Source organism: Symphalangus syndactylus, chromosome 8 (assembly GCF_028878055.3).
Source record: "Symphalangus syndactylus isolate Jambi chromosome 8, NHGRI_mSymSyn1-v2.1_pri, whole genome shotgun sequence".
Classification (NCBI taxonomy): Eukaryota; Metazoa; Chordata; class Mammalia; order Primates; family Hylobatidae; genus Symphalangus; species Symphalangus syndactylus.
In genome coordinates this window covers 39,335,959-39,361,568 of record NC_072430.2, presented here as the reverse complement: position 1 = coordinate 39,361,568, position 25,610 = coordinate 39,335,959, and the positions used below count along the sequence as shown (strand labels likewise).

At 41.3% G+C, this 25,610-nt stretch overlaps 1 protein-coding gene across 1 annotated transcript in view; it reads right to left on the bottom strand.

Annotated features, from left to right (window-relative positions):
* SPTLC2 (serine palmitoyltransferase long chain base subunit 2) overlaps positions 1-25,610 on the bottom strand; it is a 109,842-nt gene continuing 84,232 nt past the window's right edge. Inside the window, exons 10-12 of the mRNA XM_055288630.2 lie at positions 9,269-9,404; positions 6,044-6,173; positions 1-386 (exon numbers count right to left, since the gene is read on the bottom strand). Of these exons, the coding sequence (XP_055144605.1) occupies positions 267-386; positions 6,044-6,173; positions 9,269-9,404 (386 nt within the window). The 3' untranslated portion in view covers positions 1-266. The remainder of the gene's footprint in view (positions 387-6,043; positions 6,174-9,268; positions 9,405-25,610) is intronic.

The window sequence follows — 25,610 nt, the reverse complement described above, 5'->3', positions numbered from 1 at the left end:
TACAAAATAAAATGTTTTTTTAATGGACTAAAAAAGCAAAGTGAGTCACCTTTGTTTTTAAAGGTGAGATTTAGCAAAGGAAGGATTTGAAGCAGTTTTTTACTATTTACAAAATGTCATTTAGAGTGGAGGTGGCCACCTTCAGTAGTTGAGGCAATGTCTTTCACATGAGATGGCCACAGAAGTGTGGTTCCTGGAACTGGCTCACAAAGGCCACAGGCTGTCCTGGGTGAGGGAGAGTTCCTCTGAGGGAGCACCAAAAAGGCTCAGTCTTCTGTTTCTTCGTAAGTCGTCTCATCAAAGGGCCTGTCCAGTAGAGGTACCAACCGATGACGGGAATACTTCAGCTGCAATAGGTCCCCAACTTCATCTATCTCCTTTAAAGCCTAAAATATACAAGACAAAGTAGAGGTCTGTCAGAGCCAGTGGGATGCAGGCATGCCTGGTGTTTTACTTTGCTAAAAACAATCATGGCAAGATTATCCTTTGGCAGGACTTATGTCTAGTTCATTTACAAGATGAGACTGCAATACAGGTGTGGAAGGAGCTGCTTTTGAACAAGGCCTTCAAGCTCACCATGAATAATGGGTTGTCAATAGCCAGGTATGTAGAATAAAGGCTATAATTCAAAGTATGATATGCCTGGTAGAAAAAGTTATATGCACTCTGAACTCACAAAACCGACTACAATTTGTCATCTCTCCCTTTTGTTTTTGAGATGGAGTCTCGCTCTGTTGCTCAGGCTGGAGTGCTATGGTGCCATCCAAGCTCACTGCAACCTCCACTTCACAGGTTCAAGTGATTCTCCTGCCTGAGCCTCCCAAGTAGCTGGGATTACAGGTGCCTGCCACCATGTTCAGCTAATTTTTGTATTTTTATAGAGATGGGGTTTCACCATGTTGGCCAGTCTGGTCTCGAACTCCCAACCTCAAGTGATCCACTGCCTTGGCCTCCAAAGTGCTGGCATTATAGGTGTGAGCCAACGAGCCCAGCAACTTTTTTTTTTTTTTTTTTTTTTGAGACAGAGTCTTGCTTTATTACCCAGGCTGGAGTACAGTGGCACCATCTCAGCTCACTGCAACCTCTGCCTCCTGGGTTCAAGAGATTCTCTGCCTCAGCCTCTTGAGTAGCTGGGACTACAGGCACGTGCCATCACGCCCAACTAATTTTTGTAGAGACGGGGTTTTGCCATGTTGGCCAGGCTAGTCTTGAATTCCTAGCATCAAGTTACCCACCCGCCTCTGCCTCCCAAAGTGTAAAGATTACAGGCATGAGCCACCACACCTGGGGTCTTAAACTTCATTTTTTAAAAAAATCAGTGTTTGGAAAGAAAAAACTGCCAACAGTATTACTGATGTATTCTAGCACAAGAAAAAATATTCATTTCAAAATGTGAAAAATATAAAAGCAAATAAGAGCTGAACTTCAATGTGCTATCACAACAGCGGTACCTCTGAGAAGAGGTGTTAAGTGAAAGCTCCATATGGAAACAATTTAAGTCTGAAATTAAGCTGGGAGAACCCATTGACCATTTATTTACCTGACCTCTGTGACAAGATGTAATAATTTAAGACAAAACTCAAAGCTGGCCGGGCGTGATGGCTCATGTCTGTATAATCCCAGCACTTTGGGAGGCTGAGGCGGGCAGATCACCTGAGGTCAGGAGTTTGAGACCAGCCTGACCAACATGGAGAAACCCTGTCTCTACTAAAAATACAAAATTAGCTGAGCGTGGTGGCACATGCCTGTAATCCCAGCTACTCAGGAGGCTGAGGCAGGATAATCGCTTGAACCCAGGAGGCGGAGGCTGCAGTGAGCCAAGATCACGCCACTGCACTCCAGCCTGGGCAACATGAGAAAACTCCGTCTCAAAAAAAAAAAAAAAGTCAAGGCTGAACACGGTGGCTCAAGCCTGTAATCACAGCACTTTGGGAGGCCAAGACAAGTGGATCACTTGAGCCCAGGAGTTTGAGACCAGCCTGGGCAACATAGCAAGACCTCGTCTCTTAAAAAAAAAAATTACCAGGCATAGTCCCAGCTACTCTGGAGGCTGAGGTGGGAAGATCCCTTGAGGCCGGGAGGTGGAGGTTGCAGTGAGCCAAGATCATGCCACTATACTCCAGCCTGGGTGACTGAGTGAGACCCTGCCTCAAAATAATAATAAGAAGACAAAAGTGCACATGACTAAGATCACCAAGTAATGGACATTTATAAAATCTGACTTCAGAAGAATCTAGAATTTTTTCATCAATGTAGAAAAGTAATCATTAGATAGAAAAAAAAAAATCCTCAGTAGCCCAAGCGGATCTAGATTACAAGATTTCCTCTGATCCTACTCCAAATATTTCAGACAAATCAGTGTCACGTGAATAGAAGATGACATTCTAATGAGTGCTGACTCTTGTGTGGGGTATTTGGGTATGTTAGGGACAGGCAGCCAGTACATGCATCACCATTCATTAACAAACAGTCTACACAGAACCTCGAGATCACAGGTAAGGTGGGTTTCTAGGAGAAAAACATGTATTCATCATAGAGCTGAGTAACTGAATCCTCTAGGACAGCCATCCTGCCACTCCTCTGAGCCAATATCCTTGCGCTTCCCATTTTAAAAAATAACAAAATTACAGCTTTGAGATACAATTCACATTCAACAAAATTCACTTTTAAAGTATACAATTCATTGCTTCTAAGTATATTCACAGAGTTGTGCAACTTTTGTCACTATCTAGTTTTTGAGTACTTTTATCACCCTAGAAAGCAACCCCATACACGTTACATCAATCCTCACTCCTCCCTCCTCTCAGGCTGGCTGCCACCAATCTATTTTCTGACCCTATGGATTTGCCTGTTGTGGACATCTCTTATAAATGGAATCGTAAATTACGTGGTCTTTGTTTTGGCTTCTTTCATTTAGCCTAATGTTTTCAAGGTTTATCCATGCTATAGGGTTAAAACTTCACTCTTCTGCATCCCTAGTACTATTTGTTGAAGAGACTATTCTTTTCTCATTCACTGGTCTTGGCTTCCTTGTTGAAAACAAATTGGCCAAAGATGCTTGTACTTTATTTCTGAACTCTCAATTCTACTTCACTGGTCTATATGTCTATCCTTATGCTAGTACTCGACTGTTGGAATTACTGTAGCTTTGTAGTAATTAGCTTTGTTTTAAAATTAAGAAGTGTGAGTCCTCCCACTTTGCTTTTCCTTTTCAATACTATTTTAGCTATTCCCTGCCAGTTCCATATAAATTTGAGGACCAGCCTTTTAATTTCTGCAAAAAAGGGCCAGTGGCTTAGGGTCTCCCAGTCCATTTTTTTCTGAGAAATGCTGAACACAGGATCTGTAGGTTGCTATACTGCCATCTTAACAATATTAAATCTTCCAATCCATGAACACAGGATGTCATTCTATTTCTTTAAGTCTTCTTTAATTTCTTTCAGCAAAGTTTTATAGTTTTCAATATACACATCTAAAAATACAGTGTACAAGTGTAAATTAGCTAGTGTACAAGGGAAAGCTTTTTCTTTTTCTTTTTTTTTTTTTTTTTTTTTGAGACAGAGTCTCGCACTGTCGCCTGGGCTGGAGTGCAGTGGTGCAATCTCAGCTCACTGCAACCTCTGCCTCCCAGGTTCAAGTGGTTCTTCTGCCTCAGTCTCCCCAGTAGCTGGGATTACAGGTGCCCCTCACCATGCCTGGCTAATTTTTTGCATTTTCAGTAGACATGAGGTTTCACTATGTTGGCCAGGCTGATCTCAAACGCCTGACCTTCCAAAGTGCTGGGATTACAGGTGTGAGACACCGCACCCAGCCAGGAAAGGCTTTCTTGATTAAGTTTATTACTAGATATTTTATTCTTTTGAAAATTGTAAAAGAAATTTTCTTTTCATTTGTTCATTGCTGGTGTATAAAAGCACTAATTTTTTGTGTGCTGATCTTTTACCCTGCAACTTTGCTGAATTCATTTATGAGCTCTAGCTCTGTGTGTGTGTGTATGTGTGTGTGTGTGTGTGTGTGCATGCATGTGTGTATTTTACATCACTTTCTATATACAGAATCATGTCATGGGGCCCATTATTAAATGAAAATTAATTTGTATCTCATAATGGTCTACTACATGTTTAGTTCCATAAAACATCGTAAGACAAAATGACTTTAACAAATCCATGGTTTCAAAAAAATGCACTTCATGCTTTAAAAAACTAAATGGGAGGCAAAGCCCAACAATCCCTCAAGAGAATCTTATGAAAAGGATTAGAACTCTCAACTGGCAAACATTCTTGTTGGCAACAGAAATCTCCTTAGATATCCTAAGGAGATATCCTGGTTACATCTAAATTCTTTCATGAATGTGTACAGTTCTCAGAAGTCAAAGTTGTTGTCAGAAGGCATGGATTACTGCCATAGACACTGGTTATAGTCACATAGACTTTTTTTTAAAGGCACGTTGAAATTCTGAGTTAACAGGTGAACATGAGAAAGAAAAAAGAAAATTCTTAAAACATCAATAGAGTAGGAGGGAAAGAAAAGCTGAAATCTCTAGGTTAAAAAAAAATCATTGCAGAAATTCACCAGTGAAATTTCTGAGAAATGAGAAAAATCTATTGGAAAAATCTGACAGGCGTAATCAAAATAAAGAAAAAAGATACAGTATCAAAAAGTTGAATCTAATTGGATATTGTCAGAATGTGATTAAGAATATGCTCACAACACTGTGCCTATAGTTAACAATACTGTATTCTACATGGAAAAATTTGTTAAGAGGACAGATCTCATGTTAAGTGTTCTTACTACAATTTTGTTTTTTAAAAGGGAATACACTCATACTCGTAGAAATTTTGCCGTGTAGAAATAGAGAAGAAAGTCAAAAGTCTTCGGCTATTCAGGAATATAAAATGTCCATCAAATTGTTATAATGAACTTTTATAAAGAAGCATTCATAATGTTTAAGATTAGTAGCTCTTGCCAGGCAGTGGCTCATGCCTGCAATCCCAGCACTTTGGGAGGCTGAGGCGGGTGGATCACCTGAGGTCGGGAGTTCGAGACCAGCCTGACCAACATGGAGAAACCCCGTCTCTACTAAAAATACAAAACTAGCTGGGCGTGGTGGCGCATGCCTGTAATCCCAGCTACTCAGGAGGCTGAGACAGAACTGCTTGAACCCAGGAGGCGGAGGATGTGGTGAGCTGAGATCACGCCATTGCACTCCAGCCTAGGCAACAAGAGTGAAACTGTCTCAAAAAAGGAAAAAAAAAAAAAGAAAAAAAATTAGTAGCTCTCTAACTCATTAATGGGTATTTCTAGCAACTAATTTTATGCAAATATCATGTTCTAAAGCTTTATAAACTCCCAGATGGCAATACTGATTTAAACTCTAAATCTTAGATTCGCAACAATAACATATTAAGAGAATATATAGAGATGAGAATATATTGAGATCATAAATAATTAAGCTTAGTAATAATGATCCCCAACTAGATGCCTGGCAGTGTGGTGGGTGCTGGGATATAGATGAGTAAAACAGACTTATTCCTATCCTCAATATTTATCTAATGGAGAAGACTGCTATTAAATAATTATAGGTGTGAAGAATTTAGTAAGGGAGAATCTCAGGATTCCAAGGGAACACAGAGCAAGAAGGTGTGGGGTGCCCCTGAGCAATTTTCCTTTAAGTGGAGATGTGAAGAATGAGTGGCAGTCAGCCAGGTAGAGGGGACAGAAAGCTCAAGAGAGAAAATTTTAGACAGAACAACATATGAGAAAGCTTAGTGTAGAAATAGCTAGAGTGGAAAGAGAATTGTAGAGTCTATAGTGAGGGAGACAGTGGAGCAGGACAAAGCCGGAAAATTCTCCAGAGCTCTCATGATGCAGGTGTGGGGGGTGACAGTTTTTTTGTAAATGCCAATGTTTTCGGTAGCACTGTCACCTCCTCTGTCTTAGGTGCTCACAAGAACATCAAGATCAACATATTATGAATTTCATCTAATATACAGGCCCTTTTAATAAAAGGCATATTTATATCAAGGTGAAAGTGCCTACTTACAGTATCAAGTATTTCTTTGGTATGAGCTGCTGACAGGCAAAACCTGGCTCTGGACTCAATAATTGGGGTGGCAGGAAATCCAACCACAACGACACCGATGTTCCGCTTCAGCATCTCCCGTCCAAAGGCGCTGCAAAGGGGAAAACAAGGAACAGAAACCAGGAGGAGTAAGAAAGCACTCATTACAGAGGACTTGCTGTCCTCAATGATTTCAACTCTTTGGTGATGCAAGCATTGGAGACTTCTAATAGGAGTTTCCTTTAACTCCTTTTAAAGTTAAAATTGACAGCTCACAAATACTTTTAAAGTCAATCCTAAGGCAGTCTTCTCCTATATGGTGTCCTTCACAAAACTGAAATAACCAGCCTGGGCAACATGGCGAAATCCCATCTCTACCAAAAATACAAAAAATCAGCTGAGTATGGTGGCATGCACCTGTAGTTCCAGCTACTCAGGAGACTGAGGCATGAGAATCTCTCAAAGCTTGGAGGCACAAGCTGTAGTAAGCCAAGATCACATGACTGTACTCCAGCCTGAGCAACAGAGCAAGATTCTGTCTCAAAAAAAAACAACAACAAAAAAAGTGTCCCTGATATGTAACAGTGGTTCAGAGGCTTCAAAATGAACCTGTATTTAATTAAAATCTGGTCCGTGAAATATTAAGCTTCGCAGTTTAACATTAATCCTCAAATTCTGAGGATTCTGCAGCTGTGGGGGATCGGCTATAACATGGCACATCTTTTCTGCTAGCAGAATGGCTGACTGGCATGAGCTCTCCAGATCACACATTTCTTTGTCTTGGGAACAACACTGCTTCAGAATTCAGGGCTTCCTTTGGTGTCTGTCAGGCCAGTTCACCTGCTGGCTTCAGCTGATTACTCAGACCACACAACTGATGTTTAACAATCCCCCACCCCTATCATAAGCCAAACTGGAGGCCTGAGGCCTTACTCCACATCTGTGTCTTGTCTAAATAACACATTCTAACTTTTATTTAATTTTGTCTACTAAATTATGTTTTGGTTTTTTTTTGAGTCTCTTGCTTTGTTGCCAGGCTGGAGTGCAGTGGCGCGATCTCGGCTCACCACAACCTCTGCCTCCCAGATTCTAGCAATTCTCCTGCCTCAGCCTCCCGAGCAGCTGGGATTACAGCTGTGCACCACCACACCCAGATAATTTTTGTGTTTTTAGTAGAGACGGGGTTTCACCATGTTGGCCAGGATGGTCTCGATCTCCTGACCTTGTGAGCCACCCACCTCAGACTCCCAAAGTGTTGGGATCATAGGTGTGAGCCACTGCGCCCATCCCAAATTATGTTGCTTTTTGTCTTTTCCTCTTGTTGACCTCCCTTATGTTTTAACTTTTCCTTTAAGCTGTTTATAGCATTTGTTTGAGAACACAAAAATCTGGCCAGCCCAGTGGCTCGTGCCTGTAATCCCAGCACTTTGGGAGGCCGAGGCAGGCAGATCACCTGAGGTCAGGAGTTGGAGACCAGCCTGGCCAACATGGTGAAACCCCATCTCCACTAAAAAATACAAAAATTAGCCAGGTGTGGTGGCACACATCTGTAATCCCAGCTACTGGGGAGGCTGAAGCACAAGATTTGCTTGAACCTGGGAGGTGGAGGTTGCAGTAAGCCGAGATCGCGCCATTGCACTCCAGCCTGGGCAATATAGATCCTGCACATTTGGCATTACATTAATGCCAGTCTTTTCAGCCTTTTCCCACTCTCTGTAGTACCCGTACATCTTCCTCAACATACCTCCTTTGTGTCAGCATGAACCTGGGTGCCCTGTATCTTCAGCACACGCTCCCAAACTGTCTAGTGCCTTATTCTAATTCTTCACCTTCTCTAAATCTTTCCTAATTACAGTGTACACAGTCAGTTACACCTATGTAGAATAAAGGAGACACAGCTTTCTTTAAAGAGAGAGTTCTAGACTGAGTCCTTTGGATCTGATAACTCTTCGTGTTTGTTTATGAGAATTCCACTTAAAGAAGAATGAAGAAAATCCTTCCCCATCCCCTCTGAAGCCTTAATACCAACTGCCCATATGACTTCATGTTGAAACCCAAATCCCTCTTTTTCTCTCAGGGAGCACATTTTCCTTACTTCCCTTTCATTCTGTTTGAATCACATTACTTCCAGGTTCCCTGATTTAATTTCCTCTCCCATATTCATTTCAGTAAATGTTTACTGAGTGTCGGAGACTGTGGTGGACACTGGGGATTCAAAAATTTACAAAAATTGCTCCTTCAATGAGTTCAATCAAACTGGAGAAATGCTTTAAGATCCAGCTCAAAACTCACCCATCCAACAAGATGTGCCTTTCTTACTGAGCCTATACTAAGCAGGTTACTACTTTATTCTACATCTTCAAGGCCACTTTGCATATAATAAAATTTGTTCAGTATAATTACTGTTCATTTGCTTTTCAAATGTCTTCTGGTTTCATTATACATCTGGACTTCTCAAATACATTGAAAGCTATCCTAGGGCAAGGCTTTCCATTACGTATGCCTCGTACAAACCAAAGAAGCTGGTGTAAACTGCACACCTGGTAAGTATCCAATAACACACTCTGATAAAACCTCTCTGACCTCATGGCCCACTGCTCGCCCTGGGGCACGGTGCTCCAATTCCAGGGACCTCTTTGCTACTCTTCGGTCAGCTAAGCAAGCTCGCTCCTGCACTGTGGCCTTTGCACAGATGCTTCTTTCTCCAGTGGCTGTCAGCTCCTTCAAATCTTCACTCAGATGTCATTTTCCTTCCCAAAGAGGCTTCCTTACCCTGACCACCCTATTTAATAGTGTTATCTGCCTGCCCACAGGGCACTCTCAACTCCCCATATAGGTCCTGCTCTACTTTTTCCATAGCACTTGACACCTTCTAACACAGTACACAGTTCATTTGTTTATTATGTATGTCTGACTGTTGCCCCCTACTAGACTGTAAGCTCCACAAGGACAAAGATGCTTGTATTTTATTCACTGATCTATCCCAGGCCCCTAGAGAGTACATGAAACTCAAATGTTTATTGAAAGAAGAACAAATTAACATACTTTACAATTTGGAATACACTATTTGATCTACGGCATATGTACGAAATGAAGGTTAACATATTAAGGACAAGACCACTTTCCCTACCAAAATACGTAAGCCCTAGTCTCACATTACAGATAAGGATAAGGACAGACTAGTCTGTGATCTGCAACAAAACGTACCCAATTTTGGCAGGCATGTAGAGCATCAAAGGCACTACTGGAGAGTCTTCATTTCCATAGATGATGAAGCCCATCTCTTTCAGGCGTCTCCTGAAATACCTGGTGTTTTCAGCTAACTGTTGTACACACTCTTTACCTGGAAAGTCATGGTGAGAGAAAACAAAATAATATTAAGTAAAAAGGAATGGAAAAAAGACAGTAATCTCCTATCTCCATTCTATCTAATCAGTTCTGTTTCACTTTTTTCCATTTCACCATAAAATATTTTACACAGTAAACCGTATGGAATGTAAAGTAAAATGTCTCATTTTGTATTCTGTCATTCTACCTGTTAATAGCAGAAGTTATAATAATGTAAAAAACATTTAATGGAGCGTTAGCATCCTCAAAGAATTTCAGCCATACCCCCTCACTGAGCACTCCACAAATCCCTTGACAGTAGGTAGGATATTTATGATTATCTTCATATTATAGGTCAGGAGACTCTCACCAAGGTAGTGACATGCCTACAGCTGGACATGCCTACAGTTGGACAATAGTGCCTACAGTTGGACAAGTAGCAAGTGGCACAGCTGCAACTAGAATTTACGTCTTCTAACTTTAAGATTCATTCCAATTAACTGTGCTGCAAATAAATTTTACACATAAGACCAGAGATGAAGCCCTTAGACCCCCAAATTTTCATCTTCTGAGTTTCATTTTGTTGTTTCCTTACGATTCTTTCTTTTTTTCTTTTTCTTTTTTTTGAGATGGTGTCTCACTCTGTCGCCCAGGCTGGAGTGCAACGGCACGATCCCGGCTCACTGCAATCTCTGCTTCCCGGGTTCAAGCGATTCTCCTGTCTCAGCTTCCTGAATAGCTGGGGTTACAGGTGCACATCACCACGCCCAGCTAATTTTTTTTATTTTTAGTACAGACAGGTTTTCACCATGTTGGCCAGGCTGGTCTCGAATGCCTAACCTCAAGTGATCTGCCCACCTTGGCCTCCCAAAGTGCTGGGATTACAGACGTGAGCCACCGCGCCCGGCCTGTTTCCTTAAAATTCTTACCAGACAACAGCAACGTATCTGTAATAGTATAAAATCGTATCTTTAATCCTATTATGCTCATCTTCCCTAAAACACAAATAGATTAAAACACACATTTCTAACTGACTAAATATCTGGGCAGGTTTTGACATTATTGTAAGTCACTCTTTGAAAAGATATCCAAGCAATTGTTCTGTTATACAGAGCAACGCAATAAATGTAAAAGATCCGCTTGTAAAGGGCTAAGAACTATTTTAGAATCTTCTCAACCATAAATACTCATGAATAAAAAAGGCTGCAGTAATTTTCATATATAGATTATAAAATCAGCAAGTTCATATTTTTAAAAGTCCAAGCATGATACATGACATAAGTTCTTATGACAAATTAACCAGACCTACAGATAGCTAACAAATGTCCTTAGAATTAGAATACTAACATATCCATCATTCATGGGAAGCTACTCTAGATAAGTTGGCCACAAATAAGTCAAAATTAATACTCTTTATGTAGATAATTTCAAGTTGATCAGAGAAAAACACTCAAGCTTAGATTAGCCTAGTGTGAGCACTGAAGAGCATCATTTATGTCGTTTAAGTTACAAAGAAGAAAGCAGACATTAAAGTGTGTTATATTTAAGTATGTTGGGAACTGATGAGCCAAGTCCCCTAATTTCCCCCTAGAAGTATCAATACATGCTTAATCTACATTTAGAAGATAAGACTTCTTCTGGCCATGGAGTACTAGAGGCTGGATTTATCTTCCTGCTGTAAACAACAGGAAACTGGACAAAGCACATAAACAATGACTTTTAGACACTGAACCACAGGGAGGGCCAGACTGTGCTGCCTGAAGGCAGGTTACAGGCCGCTGCACAAGGAAGGAGGGCCCAGTCTTGCCAGCTGAGGATATCTGAGATTGGAGTGGAGAGCTGTCAGTGAGATCAGAGCTGGGGAGGCTGCCGGGGCTAGAATTTGTTGGGCAGTGTACAGGAGCGGGGGGGAGGGGGTACGATGAGAGAGCTTTAGGGATCTGCAGAAGGGTCCCTTTGAACTTTGGGAAGGGTACTGATTTCTATAGGCATGAAAAGAAACTAGCAGAGGCTGGGGAAAAGATCCATCAGAAAGCAATAGGCCAAACAATTCCTGCACTCACATGGAGCTGGGAATAGTTTGTATTTTTGTCCACCAAAATGTAAAGATCTTATAATATGTGGGTTGTCTAACAGAGTCCTCAGAAGGGGACTCCACTCCTATCACCTTGGTAGTGGAGATAAATGAACCCTAGACTAAAACTTGGTCTGAACCCACCCTAACCTTAAAAGCAAGCTTTGAAAGGATCCTATTGATTCCAAGAACAAAGTCCAACATTACCTAAAGGAAAACAACAAGATATATAAACTAGCAATGTAAAATTAATGTCCTACATATAATTTTAAAATTCCAGGCATTCAAAGAAACAGGAAAATGTGACGTACAACCAGGGGAAAAGTTAGTCAATAAAAACCGACCAAAAATAACGGAGTATTAGCAGATACGGACGCTAAAGGCCATTAAAAATATGATCTATATGTTCAAAAAGGTAGAAGAAACATGAGAGAAAGGAAATATATGAAAAGGAACAAATGATTGCTAAGGCAACAATGCTGATGAATCTCAAAACATAATGTTCATTGAAATAAGCCAGACATGAGACTGCACACTGTATGAATTCGTTCGTTTGTATGAAACTCTAAAAAGACATACTGTAATGACAGAAAACAGATTCATGGTTGCCAGAAAGTATGGGAAAGGGGCTGATAGCAAAGGGGCAGAAGGGAACTTCCAGGAGGGACGATGAAAATATTCTAACCTTGATTGTGGCATGGGATTACAGGTGTGAGCCACTATGCTGCCCAGCCAACACCTTTAAAAAAATCACAAACCTTTTAGCTATCTAATCACAAATTAACTAGCCTCTGTTAAAAAAAAAAAAAGTTTTTTCAAACTAAAAATGGAACTACCATACAATCCAGGAATCCCACTACTGCTGTTTATCGAAATAAAATGAAATCAGTGTATCAAAGGGATGTGTGCACAGCTATATTTACTGCAGCACTATTCACAATAGCCAAATACGGAATCAATCTAAATATCAGCGGATGAATGGATAAAGAAAATGTGGCAGATACACACAACGGAATACTATCCAGCCATGAAAAGAATGAAATGCTGTCACTTGCACAACATGGATAGGTCTGAAGGTCATGATGTTAAGTGAAATGAGCCAGGCACGGAAAGACACATATCGCATGTTCTGACTCATGTGGGAGCTAAAAAAGTGGATCTCATGGACGTAGAGAGTAGAACAGTGGTTACCAGAGGCTGGGAAGGGTAGGGAAAGGGGGATTGAAAAGAGGTTGGTTAATGGGTACAAACATATACGTAGATAGGAGGAACAAATTATAGCGTTTGATAGCACAGGATGACTACAGTTAACAATAGTTTACCATGTATTTCAAAATAGCTAGAAGAGCTGAAATGTTCTAAACACAAAGAAATGATAAAAGTTTGAGGTGACGCATATCCTACTCTGATTTTAATCAGAGTATTTGATACTGTATGCATGTATCGAAATATCATATGTACCCCATAATTATTATTATGTATCAATTTTTAAAAAAGGAAAGCCAGGCACAGTGGTGTGATTCTGGCTACTTGGGGGGCTGAGGTAGGAGGATCTCTTGAGTCAGAAGTTTGGGGCTGTAGTGAGCTATGATTGCACCTGTAAACAGCCACTGCACTCCAGCCTGGGTAACATAGTGAGACTCTGCCACTTACGAAAAATGAGCCAGGCGCGGTGGCTCACGCCTGTAATCCCAGCGCTTTGGGAGGACGAGGCGGGCAGATCACCTGAGGTCAGGAGTTTGAGACTAGCCTGACCAAATGTTGAAATTCCATCTCTACTAAAAATACAAAATTAGCCAGGTGTGTTGGTGCATGCCTGTAATCCCAGCGACTCGGAGGCTGAGGCAGGAGAACTGCTTGAACCTGGGAGGCAGAGGTTGCCGTGAGCCGAGATCGCGCCATTGCACTCTGCCCTGGGCAATAAGCGTGAAACTCCTCGAAAAAAAAAAAATTAAAAAAATTTAAAAAGGAGGGCTGGGCACAGTGGCTCACGCCTGTAATCCCAGCACTTTGGGAGGCTGAGGCAGGCAGATCACGAGGTCAGGAGATCGAGACCATCCTGGCTAACATGGTGAAACCCCATCTCTACTAAATATACAAAAACATTAGCCGGGTGTGGTGGCGGGTGCCTGTAGTCCCAGCTACTTGGGAGGCTGAGGCGAGAGAATGGCGTGAACCTGGGAGGTGGAGCTTGAAGTGAGCCGAGATTATGCCACCGCACTCCAGCCTGGGTAACAGAGTGAGACTCCATCTCAAATAAATAAATGAATAAATAAATAAATAAATAAATAAAGTGGCTTGTTATCCTTTAAAATTGCTAGGCTGAACCATCAAACTGCCAATATGCTACCATTTTTGACCTTAAAACAGGCAATTTCTTATGGTTTAACTTATTAATTTCAAAGAGAATTAACAGGAAAATAAAATAAAATAAATGTAGACAAATCAGTAAGCCTTGGCATTTATACGTTAGAAAATAGTTATCCTTTGCTCTTAAAGTGAAACTGAATCTTAACAGAAAACATGGTTACCCACTTTGACTTGAATATCATATAAAATACCAGTTAAGGCCGGGCGCGGTGGCTCACGCTTGTAATCCCAGCACTTTGGGAGGCCGAGGCGGGCGGATCACGAGGTCAGGAGATCGAGACCACGGTGAAACCCCGTCTCTACTAAAAATACAAAAAAAAATTAGCCGGGCGTGGTGGCGGGCACCTGTAGTCCCAGCTACTCAGAGAGGCTGAGGCAGGAGAATGGCGTGAACCTGGGAGACGGAGCTTGCAGTGAGCCGAGATTGCGCCACTGCACTCCAGCCTGGGCGACAGAGAGAGACTCCGTCTCACAAAAAACAAACAAACAAAAAAAAAAACCAGTTAATATTTACTGCAAGAAGACCAATTGCTATTTAACGCCAATCTAGTAGCTCAGTCCTGAGGATTTTTCACTGCAGAGTTTCAGCAAGTATCAAGTCTAATACAGACTTGAAACAAAGAAGAAAGTTTAGCATTGTTTAAAAAAATACTAACTCTTAAGAGGTTTTTATCTTTGGCTCAGAAAGAACACAGATGGAAATATAAGAGGTCAGAATTCTTTCCTACTTTTCAAACATAAATCTTTACTTTTAAGGGTGATAAAAAGCATAAAAGCAATTTGGAGGAGAAAAATCTGTAATGACTTGAATTTTACAAATAAACTTAACTGTGTGGCTGTCATTTTGGACTTCTTCAATATGGTTTGTCAGAATAAAACTATTTTTAGGAACTCTACTGTAAAAAATCTACAGCTTGGCATGGAAGAGACAGAGAAAAGTAAACATGTAGTTAATTTCTTGGAAAATGTAGATAACTTTAATAGGTCATTTTTAGTCTTCAACCTCTTTACAATGAATTTTATTCTCAGGAAGAAAGGAATAGATACAAAAGATCAATAGGCTGTAATAGCATCATTAGATTATTTAGTTCTTTTTTTTTTTTTTGAGACAGAGTCTCACTCTGTTGCCAGGGCTGGAGTGCAGTGACGTGCTCCTGGCTCACTGCAAGCTCCGCCTCCTGGGTTCACGCCATTCTCCTGCCTCAGACTCCCGAGTAGCTGGGACTACTGGAACCCGCCACCACACCCGGCTAATTTTTTGTATTTTTAGTAGAGACGAGGTTTCACAGTGTTAGCCAGGATGATCTCGATCTCCTGACCTCATGATCCACCGGCCTCGGCCTCCCAAAGTGCTGGGATTACAGGCGTGAGCCACTGCGCCCGGCCTCTTTTTTTTTTTTTTTTTTTTTTAATTGAGACAGTGTCACTCTGTTGCCCAGGCTGGAGTGCAGTGGTGCGATCTCAGCTCACTGCAATCTCTGCCTCTCAGGCTCAAGCGATTCTCCTGCCTCAGCTTCCTGAGTAGCTGGGATTACAGGCACGTGCCACCACGCCTGGTTAATTTTTTGTTATTTTTAGTAGAGACACAGCTTCACTTTGTTGGCCAGGCTGGTCTAAAACTCCTGACCTTAAGTGATCCATCGCACCTGGCCTAGATTTAGTTCTCTTAAGGAACTAGAAGGGCTTAAAAAGGATGGAGGGTAGAGGTTGAAGGAGCACCACAATTATCTACCTACTGATAACCACTAGATACTGATAACCTTCAATCACGTTTACAAAACAGAATTAGATTTAGAGATCTTTATTAATCACTGCCAAACAGATTTAAGGTGTACCAATTGCTTTTCAATTATTTTTAAAAGGAATATTTTATCAAGTCTTAATCCAAATTTCTCAAGATTCTCAGCCATGCATGTAATCTTAAGGTTAGAAGGTACTACTATATTATTACTGAAATAAACTCCATAAGCCCTCCTAGATAGGTGTGACTTAGAACAGACAGTGTTCTATAAATTTTCTGAATGCTCAAGACTGTTTTTTTTTTTTTTTTTTTTTATACTTTAGGGTTTTAGGGTACATGTGCACAATGTGCAGGTTTGTTACATATGTATCCATGTGCCATGTTGATTTCCTGCACCCATTAACTCGTCATTTAGCATTAGGTGTATCTCCTTATGCTGTCCCTCCCCCCTCCCCCCCACCCCACAACAGTCCCCAGAGCGTGATGTTCCCCTTCCTGTGTCCATGAGTTCTCATTGTTCAATTCCCACCTATGAGTGAGAACATGCGGTGTTTGGTTTTTTTCCTTGCGATAGTTTACTGAGAATGATGTTTTCCAGTTTCATCCATGTCCCTACAAAGGACACGAACTCATCATTTTTTATGGCTGCATAGTATTCCATGGTGTATATGTGCCACATTTTCTTAATCCAGTCTATCGTTGTTGGACATTTGGGTTGGTTCCAACTCTTTGCTATTGTGAATAGTGCCACAATAAACATACGTGTGCATGTGTTCAAGACTGTTTTTTTTTTTGAAAGCCAGGAAAAGATCCATGTAATAAAGTAAGGAATATAAAGGCAGCAGACATTTTTGTCTTAAACTAGTACTATTTAGCATTATACTTCAAAGAATAGAGCGTGCACTCACCTGCTTAAGTAGTAATGATTTCCAGTTTAGCTGATGAGCTTTTATACAACTTATACCATAACCAACAAAAACATGTTTGAGCCTGCAGCTTCAAAAATAACATTTCTGTTGTTAACTGAAATCTTTCAAAGTAAAGGACACAAATATTAAGGATGTTCAGCCAGAGTAGACCTCCTAACTCATATTATACTTCATTACACAGCTCCTAATCTTCTTAGATTCCCTGAATATGCTGATATATAATCTGTCTTCCTGGGGAAAATAAAATAAAATTACTGCTACTCCTCCAACTTATACTTTATAATCTGTCTTCCTAGGGAAAATAAAATAAAATTACTGCTACTCCTCCAACTTATACTTTCCAATTAATTACAGGGCACTGAAAGAATTTGAAATTGAAGAACTTCCCCACCCCTCTTTTCCTCTTCTTTTTTTTTTTTTTGAGATGGAATTTCACTCTTGTTGCCCAGGCAGGAGTGCAATGGCACGATCTCAGCTCACTGCAACCTCCACCTCCCGGGTTCAGGTGATTCTCCTGACTCAGCCTCCCGAGTAGCTGGGATTACAGGTATGCACCACCACGCCCGGCTAATTTTGTATTTTTAGTAGACACAGGGTTTCTCCATGTTGGTCAGGCTGGTCTCGAACTCCTGACCTCAGGTGATCTGCCCGCCTCGGCCTCCCAAAGTGCTGGGATTACAGGCATGAGGCACCATGCCCAGCCACCCTTTTCTTCTTAAAGGTTATATTCTCAAAGCAGGTAAAAGTTTTCTATATCAGTTCAGGGTCCCACAAATACAGCTCCAAGAATGGTTTCAGTTAGTTTTCAGCATTAACTAGGAATTAATGGACATAAAGCAGGATAAAATATGGAAAAATACTACCTATCATCTAGCTCTAATATATACTATAATAGCAAATTGTGGTTATTCATATCTTTTATTTAATAATTTATTATAAGAATTGAAGCTGTCAATTTTTTATTTTAATCATCTGTTTCAAAGGTCTTATTTTTGTTACTTTTTATTTGTTTGTTTGTTTGTTTTTTGAGACAGAGTCTCACTCTTGTCGCCCAGGCTGGTATGCAATGGTGCAATCTTGGCTCACTGCAACCTCTGCCTTCCAGGTTCAAGAGATTCTCCTGCCTCAGCCTCCCGAGTAGCTGAGCTTACAGGCACCCGCCACCATGCCAGCTAATTTTTTTGTATTTTTAGTAGAGACAGAGTTTCACCATGCTGGCCAGGCTGGTCTTGAACTTCTGACCTCAAGTGATCCACCCACCTCAGCCTCCCAAAATGCTGGGATTACAGGCGTGAGTCACCGTGCCCAGCCTTATTTTTGTTATTTGGAAGTACACCTTTTCTCATATTTTACTTTGGTTGGATTATACTACAGAAAGAGAAGGAACACATTTCATTCCTGTAATGTTTCTCTTTGAAAACTTTTTTTTTTTTTTTTTTTTAACAAATATGCCTTTTCTAGGACAGTTTAAACCAGGACATGACAAAGTATGTTCTCCACTGACAGAAATAAACTTACATACCCTTGATGTTTACTTTGCCTGTGTTGTGAGTGTGTCTCTATTGAAATCTAAAACTGGAATTTTTATCTTAAAGACCCAAGTGTTTATAACATCAGATAAGTCAAAGCAAACTACGTTTTCAAAGGCTATTACCAAAATAATTATGGAAGCTCTTAGTACTGACTCCCTTTCAGCAAAGTGAGTAAAGAAAATAGAAAGCACAGTGCTAGGCCCAATTAATGTTTGTTTTTTTCACTTTTTCCAGGAAAGCAATTTCTTTTTTTTTTTTTTTGAGACAGAGTCACTCTGTCGCCCAGGCTGGAGTGTAGTGGTGCAATCTTGGCCCACTGCAACCTCCACCTCCTGGATTTAAGAGATTCTCGTGCCTCAGCCTCCCAAGTAGCTGGGATTACAGATGTGCACCACCATGCCTGGCTCATTTTTGTATTTTTAGTAGAGACGGGGTTTCACCATGTTGGCCAGGCTGGTCTCAAACTCCTGGGCTAATATGATCCACCTGCCGTGGCCTCCCGAAGTGCTGGGATTACAGACGTGAGCCACCTTGCCCGGCCCAGTAAAGCGAAGCAGGGGAATATTACATTTTGCTTTGGTTACTACATCTCTAAATATTACCAAGTCAACTCCTAGCCTGCCTTATCTCCTGATAAGACAGTACTTTGTAGTCTATCATAAACAAATGAAAGAATATGTTGATTTATATTAATTTAAATTAACTAAGCACTCTCTTGCATTTATGGTGCTACAGCTAACTCCACATGTCAGAGCAACAGCTTAATCTCATCTCAGCTGGAGGTGTCTTGGACTTATGTGGAGGAGGAGACAGGAGTGACTATTGTTATTACATCATTTCCAAGAACTCCAAAGAGTGTGCATAGTAGAAAATCTCAGATGAAATCAGGTAATGCTTTCAAAAAAAGATAGCAAACCTGGGCTAAAAACATTTCAAATTTCCATCATGCTCAACACTTAAACCACAGGATCTTTTTTTTTTTAATTTTATTTATTTATTTATTTTGAGATGGAGTCTTGCTCTGTTGCCCAGGCTGGAGTGCAGTGGCATGATCTCAGCTCACTGCAACCTCCACCTCCCGAGTTCAAGCGATTCTCGTGTCTCAGCCTCCTGAGTAGCTGGGATTACAGGTGCCCGCCACCAGGTTTGGCTAATTTTTGCATTTTTAGTAGAGGCAGGGTTTCGCCGCACTGGCCAGGGTGGTCTCGAACTCCTGACCTCAAGTGATCCACCCACCTTGGCCTCCCAAAGTGCTGGGATTACTACAGGTGTGAGCCACCAGCCTAAACCACAAGATCTTTCAATACACCATATAAGTAACTTCTGAGAGGAAGAACAGACTTAGTAGGCTTTTCCACCTCTCCCTTTTAGAAGCAAGGCATATTTAAGAGTTATGTTACAGCTAAGAAACTAAACTGATGCCCAGTGAGGTTACATATCTTAAAACAGAGAAACCGACTTGACTCCCTGGTTCTTCTGGTTTCAAAGACTGGACTCTTAACCATGACTCAATGATGTACTCTAGCTCCTGTATTGCTAGGATTGACTAAAAGGGAATGTTAAGTACTTAACACAGGAATTTAGAAGAGGAATAAGTGAGTAACTTTGTTTCATTACAAATAATCAACAATGCACGTTGGCCCACCCTGTTGAGACTCATCTACCTACTGTGAATTCTTCCCTAACACTGCCTCCGCCACAACACACTGCTTCTCCTTCACTCTATTGCATCGTGCAGCATCCCAGGGAAAGAGGTGGGGCCAAAGATTTCCTTCCATCCTGCATTCTCCTTTCCCATTTTAATCTAGGATTTCTGCCATCCTGCATCTTCCAAAGAGGGCACCCTGCAAAATTTCAGTCAACCATCTCCAGTGTTTCTCAGTAAGACTGTTGTTGGCATTTTGGGCAGAACAGTTCTTCGTTGTTTAGGCTGTTTAGTCCCTTGCACAACATTGAGCATCGCTGGCCTCTGGGCTGAGCATGCCAACAGTGCCACAGCAACCTAGTGTGTGACCAGAAATACCTCTAGACTGTTCCATATGCTTCTCAGGAAGATGGTACTCTTCCTGGTTGACTGTTCTCTACCATAAGCCCTGAAAGTTATTTCTTCACAGGGACCATGACTTTCTTCTTCTTCTTCTGTTTTTTTTTTTTTTTGTGATGGAGTTTTGCTCTTGTTGCCCAGGCTGGAGTGCAATGGCATGATTTCGGTCCACCGCAACCTCCACCTCCCAGGTTTAAACGATTCTCCTCCCTCAGCCTCCTGAGTAGCTGGGATTAAGGCATGTGCCACCATGCCCAGCTAATTTTGTATTTTTAGCAGAGATGGGGTTTCTCCATGTTGGTCAGGCTGGTCTTGAACTCCCAACCTCAGGTGATCTGCTCGCCTTGGCCTCCCAAAGTGCCGGGATTACAGGCGTGAGCCACTGCACCCGGCCTGGAATGTTTTATACTGCAATCTGTGTGGTGATTAGATGAGTATATTTATTTATGAAAACTGTATGTGTAAGATCTGTACACTTCATTGTATGAATGTCAATACTTCAATAAGAATAAAAATAAAATTTAAAATACTTGGAAAATTACCCAAAGTTAAACAAAAATGGAATTGAGGTTAAATTTCTCATCTCTCTATTCATGATTTTAAATAGAACCAACTACTATTTAATAATACCCCTTTTACTTAAAAACAACAACAACAACAACAAAACAGAACCATCTAAATATTACAGGTGTGGGCTCAGGAACTCTCCTCTTAACGTTTGGTTTTAAGACAAATCTGGAAAAATACTGAAATTTTTGGTGCTGCGTATTCCAGGAATTTGTAAGACGGGGTAAGTGTTAGGAAAACAGCACTTCAAACTTACATGTCCTGAGGGAAGAAATGAAAGCTAGTCTTCCTTTCTTTCCCTTTCTCTGTTTAAATGCTCACGTGAATGAATACACAGAATAGAAAATCCTGGTAATAAAAATATTCGTTTTTTATCTGTGCATTTGCTTTAATTCTCATGAAGACATTTTCCCTAGATATTTTACTACTAGGTTTTTCTTCTGCATACCCTGCCAAGATGGGGAGGCTGACGGACGGCTGGCACAAAAAATTAGTAACTTAATATAAAAATCTGATTCTGGGCCGGGCACGGTGGCTCACACCTATAATCCCAGCACTTTGGGAGGCCAAGGAGGGTGGATCACGAGGTCAGGAGATGGAGACCATCCTGGCTAACATGGTGAAAGCCCATCTCTACTAAAAATACAAAAAATTAGCTGGGTGTGGTGGCGGGCGCCTGTAGTCCCAGCTACTCGGGAGGCTGAGGCAGGAGAACGGTGTGAACCTGGATGGCAGAGCTTGCAGTGAGCCAAGATGGCGCCACTGCACTCCAGCCTGGGCAACAGAGTGAGACTCTGTCTCAAAAAATAAAAATAAAAATAAATAAGTAAAATAAAAAATCTGATTCTGACTGCCTTTTTTGGAGGGCTATGGGACAATACAATTGAAATTATGAGGACACAATGGAGTACAAAATTATTCAGCAAAGAAAAAGTTAAAATGACACCACCATAGTAGCAAAGCATGAACAAATGCTTCATGTTAACAGAGAAGGTCAGTTTCAGGTTAAAAAATTTAAATGTCAGCTGGGCACAGTGGCTCACGCCTGTAATCCCAGCACTTTGGGAGGCCAAGGTGGGCCGATCACCTGAAGTTCGGAGTTTGAGACCAGCCTGACCAACATGGTGAAACCCTGTCTCTACTAAAAAAATACAAAAATTAGCTGGGCGTGGTGGTGCACACCTGGAGTTCCAGCTACTTGGGAGGCTGAGTCAGAAGAATTGCTTGAACCCAGGGGGCAGAGGTTGCAGTGAGCCAAGATTGTGCCATTGCACTCCAGCATGGGTGACGAGCGAAACTCCGTCGCAAAAAAAAAAAAAAAGTAAATGTCTCTGGGTGAGTATAATAGGAATGTGTAACGAAGTCCTCCTAAAACAGTTCTTGTAGAAAGAATATGCTGTCTAGGATGACTGGAATCTGAAATTCTGAAAAGCAAATATGGTAATATTGACAAAGTAATAATTTCTCAGGACCTAACACCTTTACCAAATTAGTATGTTTGACTTCATTTTAAAAGGGGCAAAGCTGAGCAGAGAGTGTACATGCAAGCAGACAGTTTCGGGAAGGCTGGACTTGTACCAGGGCTTACGATGTTCCTGAGCTAAACAAACCTTAAGTAAACAGACCATTCTTTATGTGTGCAAGCATGTCCTTTAACAGTAAGAACTGCTGGGATTCCTGACTCCATTTATTCAGGAAATTTCCAAAAGTAATTTTTACTTCTTTCAAGAAAGGGGAAGTAGGTTGGGCAAATGAACATTTAGATTTGATAGCAAAAGTAACAAAAAATATTCCTAAGTCTCTGGGGTTTGCTGGTGCCAACTGAATTTTGAATTCCCATTATAACCTCTACTTCTTTCTTTTAGAATAAATATGGGCTGGGCGCAGTGGCTCACGCCTGTAATCCTAGCACTTTTGGGAGGCCGAGGCGGGAGGATCCCTTGAGCTCAGGAGTTCAAGATCAGCCTGGACAACATGGCAAAACCACGTCTTTACAAAAAATACAAAAATTAGCCGGGCATAGTGACACACGCCTGTGGTCCCAGCTACTTGGGAGGCTGAGGTGGGAGGACTGCTTGAGCCTGGGTGGTAGAGGTTGCAGTGAGCTGAGAGCATGCCACGGCACTACAGCCTGCACAACAGAGTGAGACCCTGTCTCTCTCTCTTTCTCTCTCACACACACACATACACACAAATGCGTATCTATAAAAAGTCTCAAAGGGAACATGTAAATTTGTTCCACTTCACATTATTTACTCTATATAAATAATAGGTTTCATCAAATTCAATATTACCAATTTTTAAAAAGTGCTCATTTTGAGAAAGATGACAAATTCATATTGATAAATTCACCAAATTAAGTGTTAAAAGAAACTGTATACATACAGTGGTTGTGGATATGTTTCAGGATTTCTGAAAGAAACTTAAACACTAAAGAAGTCAAATTAGGAGGCTACTAACATTTCCGAAGCCTCAGGGCAGTCTAACTTTATGATATAAAAAATTTTTAACACAGAAATCTAGTATATAAAATTAAATAATAAACATTTCACATATTTCAGTGTATACACACACACACGCACACACACACGCTAAACATAGAGGAGACAGAAATTGATTTCACCAAAGGCAAAAATCTCACCAGAAGACTACACAGAAAGGGGAGAACATATTGTGCACCAGGGAAGCAGATGTCATTAAAAAAACAAATGCTGAGTACTCACGATGCACCAGATATTGCTCTAGACCCTGGACATACTGCAGCAAATGAAATAGACAAAACTCCTGCCTTTATGCCGCTTACATTCCAGTGTGGGAGATGGACAACAAACAAAATTAATACTCACTAAAGAAGTGTTTCAGGAAAGACCTGATGCAGTCAAGTGCTATTTCTTTCTTTTTTTTTTTGAGATGGAGTTTCGCTCTTGTTGCCCAGGCTGGGGTGCAATGGTGCCATCTTGGCTCACTGCAACCCTCCGCCTCCTGGGTTCAAGCGATTCTCCTGCCTCAGCCTCCCGAGTAGCTGGGATTACAGGCATGCGCCACTACAACTGGCTAATTTTGTATTTTCGGTAGAGACAGGGTTTCTCCATGTTGGTCAGGCTAGTCTCGAACTCCCAATCTCAAGTGATCTGCCCGCCTCGGCCTTCCAAAGTGCTAGGATTACAGCCGTGAGCCACCACACACAGCCCCAAGTGCTATTTCTATAAACTGCCAAGGCCCAGAAGCAAAAAGCACACCCAGCATATGCAAGAAATATGAAACAGTGAGTGAGGGGAAGAGTGGGATAGAGGAGGTCAACAGATGGGCAGATCCCAAGGACCCACAGGTCTTCACTGACTTTAGGTGGGATGAGAAGGCCCTTGAGGAGGGTTCTTAAACAGAAGATAGATATGATCTCCCATCAGGATCACACTGAGAGCTATCTATATTTAGAATAGATGCAAAGAGGGAAGCAGAGACACCACAGGAGGGAAGATGGTGGCTTGGATGAACACGGTAGCAAGTGGTAGAAAGTGGACTGAGGATACATTTAGAAGGCAGACAGAAGTGTTACAAACAAGGTATGAAACAAATATTTAATGAATGAATGAATCCTGCATATGAGGAATGAGACCAACATGGACCAGACTGCTTAGAAAAGGGGTCATGGACTCATAAAATTTTACTGGAACTCTCTGCACGGATATCTACAATTCCTGATGTTCAGCATTGCTTATTTAATTTTTCCAAAGCATTTTTGCTTGACTGATTCCTCTACTATTATGACTGGCTGGCTATTAAAACCAGATGAAAGTGGACAGCAGTCTAAGTCAAGTAAATAACAATGAGATATGGAGAAGCAGAAAAGTTCAAAGATATTAAGGAGGCATGATCCATAGGCACTGGTGACTAAATACAGGGGATAAAGGAGAGAAATGATGATAGGGATTTCTTGTTTGGACAACTTCATGAATAGTGATGCCATTACCTGAGATAGGAAACACAAAAGAAAAAGTTGGTTTGAGGGGAAACCAGCAAAAAGGCTAAAAACTGTGGAGACGCAACTCAATTTTGGTGGAGCAAGTATTTCTAGAGGCTAGATTTTGAAATGCAGTAGGTCAAGACTACTGCTTCCAAACTTGAACTAGAATATCAAAAATTATTTTCTAGGCCGGGCGCGGTGGCTCACGCTTGTAATCCCAGCACTTTGGGAGGCCGAGGCGGGTGGATCACGAGGTCAGGAGATCGAGACCACAGTGAAACCCCGTCTCTACTAAAAAATACAAAAAAAAATTAGCCGGGCGTGGTGGCGGGCGCCTGTAGTCCCAGCTACTCGGAGAGGCTGAGGCAGGAGAATGGCGTGAACCCGGGAGGCGGAGCTTGCAGTGAGCCGAGATCGGGCCACTGCACTCCAGCCTGGGTGATAGAGCAAGACTCCGTCTCAAAAAAAAAAAAAAAAAAAAAAATTATTTTCTGAGATGATGAAAAGGTTCTATAAATGGATAGTGATGATGGCTGCACAGCACTGGATGTATGTAATGCCACTGAATTGTACCTAAAAATGGTTAATTTTGTTACATATATTTACACAATAAAAAAGTTTTAAAGTTATTTATTATAGGTGACACTGTTTGCTCACTGTAGGTCAGGTGTTTTTTGTTTTTCTTCCTCTTTATTTTATTTTTGACCAATGAATTCACATCACCAGGTGATTTTTTAAACAGCTTTATTGAGATATATATCACATGACATAAAATTCACCCATTTAAAGCACACAGTTAAATGTTTTTTAGTATAGAGTTCTGTGCCGGGCGCGGTGGCTCACGCTTGTAATCCCAGCACTTTGGGAGGCCGAGGCGGGCGGATCACAAGGTCAGGAGATCGAGACCACGGTGAAATCCCGTCTCTACTAAAAATACAAAAAATTAGCCCGGCGTGGTGGCGGGCACCTGTAGTCCCAGCTGCTCAGGAGGCTGAGGCAGG